General features: G+C 45.0%; 1 protein-coding gene across 1 annotated transcript in view; it reads right to left on the reverse strand.

Moving 5' to 3' along the window:
* Positions 1–2,500, reverse strand: part of cfap206 (cilia and flagella associated protein 206) — an 8,320-nt gene that overhangs the window by 1,684 nt on the left and 4,136 nt on the right. Inside the window, exons 7-10 of the mRNA XM_027171120.2 lie at positions 1,975–2,094; positions 1,675–1,873; positions 1,179–1,319; positions 408–601 (exon numbers count right to left, since the gene is read on the reverse strand). Of these exons, the coding sequence (XP_027026921.1) occupies positions 408–601; positions 1,179–1,319; positions 1,675–1,873; positions 1,975–2,094 (654 nt within the window). The remainder of the gene's footprint in view (positions 1–407; positions 602–1,178; positions 1,320–1,674; positions 1,874–1,974; positions 2,095–2,500) is intronic.

Here is a 2,500-nt window from a genome sequence, read left to right on the forward strand (position 1 = left end):
TTTTATCGTTAACACAGAAAAAAGTTAGCCTTAGCATGTAGCTACCTACTATCATGTCTGCAGATAATGTATCATATCGCGGTAAAGTAAAAGTGTATTAAACATTAGTATACTTAAGGTACATTATCAAACACGCTAACAGTAGCCCCGCCCACAGCCCCGTCCCCAGCTCCTGACGCAAGCGGTTCTTAAGTCTAGACCAGAAACGTTTTGGTGCTACTTAAGAACCATTTTTCCTGGTTCCGAGCCGGTGCTTTGGCGGTCGAAACAGAAAGAACTGGTTCTAAATTAGGCTCCGAACCTGCACTCGAACTGCCTCGGTGGAAAAGGGGCATAAGAGATCAGAGAGGAGGTACCGTAGAGGAGATGAAGGAGTAGATCCATGAGAAGTCACACGTCAACGTTACCTGAGAGTACGGAGTCACTCTGGCAAACTGCTGATGAAGCTCGAGGAGCTGGATCAGCTCTGGAGATCTCTTGGCTCTTTCTGCTATCAGCTCGATGTACTTGTCTGGGTTGAAGGCGAACCGATACGCTGCCTGCTTGGAGCTGAAGCTGTAGTATTTCTCCTTGTGCTTCAGGATGCCGACGTTCGGGTTGCCTTCAGAAAAAAAAAGTGACGATTGAGTCTCAGAATTAATGATAACATCTTGTCCTAAAGCTAGTCCTTTATTTATTACATGTTAATTCAGTTTAATGACATTACAAGCTGTAGTTTTACACTAGCAAGCATCAGAGCGACAGCTGATTGTCGTATGTATGTTGTATGTATGTAGCTAGTACAGTTAGTTTACTTTACTAATCTAATCTGAGTATTAAGCCTAGGACGTAAACGGAACAACCCATTTTCACACCAAATGATTAGTAAATAAGTAGATATTGTAACTAAAACAAAATACATTGTACAGGCCACGCCCACAAGGCCACAAGCCACGTCACTTGCTTATTATGTCCTGGCCAATCAAGTCGCAGCTTGAAGGACCTTAATGAGGATCGATTAGCTTTAACGTTAGTCAATCAGAGATATTTCACCGTCTGTGTTTTCCATTCGTTCTTTCTGAGTATCTGATTAAACGGAGGTCTAAATGGTGACTAGTCCCTCGAGTGATTCCTAGTTTATTCCTGTTTAACATTTTGCATGTTGGAAAAAAGCAGAGTAAGAAAAGTTCTCCGTGAACCTGGCAGCAGGAGGCCGTTCTTCTCCACCAGAGTGTATCCACAAACACCTCTGTACTGTAATGGGAGCCGCTCAAAGTTAGCTGTGGTCGTAGGCAGAATCCACTCTGAGCCCATTATCTCCTTTGGATCCACTCGCTCCTCTGAGCAACACACAGGTGACACACACACACACACACACACACACACAAAACAAAAAAAACAAAAACACACAAAACGACAAACGTACAAATTTATTCATACTTGATTCCTTTTCCATAACCGCAGCAGCTACTGCAGATGTTTATATGATCAATGTGGTTGCTATAGTAACACATCGTTCACAGGAAAATAAACAAATGAAAAAACGTAGTACTGTAGTGGGATGTTTATTAGCATGTTAGTAACAAGAGAACATCTGTCTATATCTACGGAACGTTTCCTGGATGCTACGCAAGGTTAAATGTAACGTAACAAGATGAAGCGTCTGTTACTTTGGGATGACGCCGCATACAGTACCTGAGCTCTCGGCAGCTCTCTCGGCATCAGATCTGACGCTCTCACCCTCCAGCATCTGATCCAGCTGATCTTTCTCCAGCAGCTGGGACTGAGCCGAGAGGAACGGCTTCAGGCTCAGAGCCACGTTCCTGAGCATGTTCAGCAGCAGTGCCTCGTCTTGAAGCCCCGCCCACAGCTTGGCCAATGCCATGAATTGAGGCTGATGGAGAGGTGTTTCAAATGATCAGACTGAGATCGAACTGAGGCGTCAGTCAGGATTTCGTCATGTTTATGTTATGGACGGAACAAGGTGAGACTTACGAACACTTGGGAGGTTGGTACGGCGGTTTTGGTGTGAATTGTGTTCTTCAGCATCCTCATCCTCAATATGAGGTCGGTCTGATGAGTCTCCACTTGCTTTGCGCAGGAGAACATGTCTGCCTGGTAGAGACACATGGACTTCATGTCGCTGTGTATTGACAAACTACTACACAGAGATTTTTCTGCTGGCTGAAATTTGTAGATACTAAAAAACACAATCCATAATATTAACAGAAACCTAAATGTTTACGTATTAGGAAGGAAATGAAGGCAGAGAAGCCTTTATTATCACCAAATATACTTTACAGCACTGTGGAATTCTTTTCTTCACATAACCCAACTGAGGAGGTTGGGGTCGGAGTGCAGGGGCAGCTATGATACAGCGCCCCTGGAGCAGGGAGGGTTGAGGGCCTTGCTCAAGGGCCCAACAGTGGCAGCTTGGCAGTGCTGGGGCTTGAACCCTGATCCTCCGATCAACAACCCAGAGCCTTAACCAGTTGAACCACCGCCGCCCCATTAGCTCCAT

This window comes from Tachysurus fulvidraco, chromosome 9 (genome assembly GCF_022655615.1).
Source record: "Tachysurus fulvidraco isolate hzauxx_2018 chromosome 9, HZAU_PFXX_2.0, whole genome shotgun sequence".
Classification (NCBI taxonomy): Eukaryota; Metazoa; Chordata; class Actinopteri; order Siluriformes; family Bagridae; genus Tachysurus; species Tachysurus fulvidraco.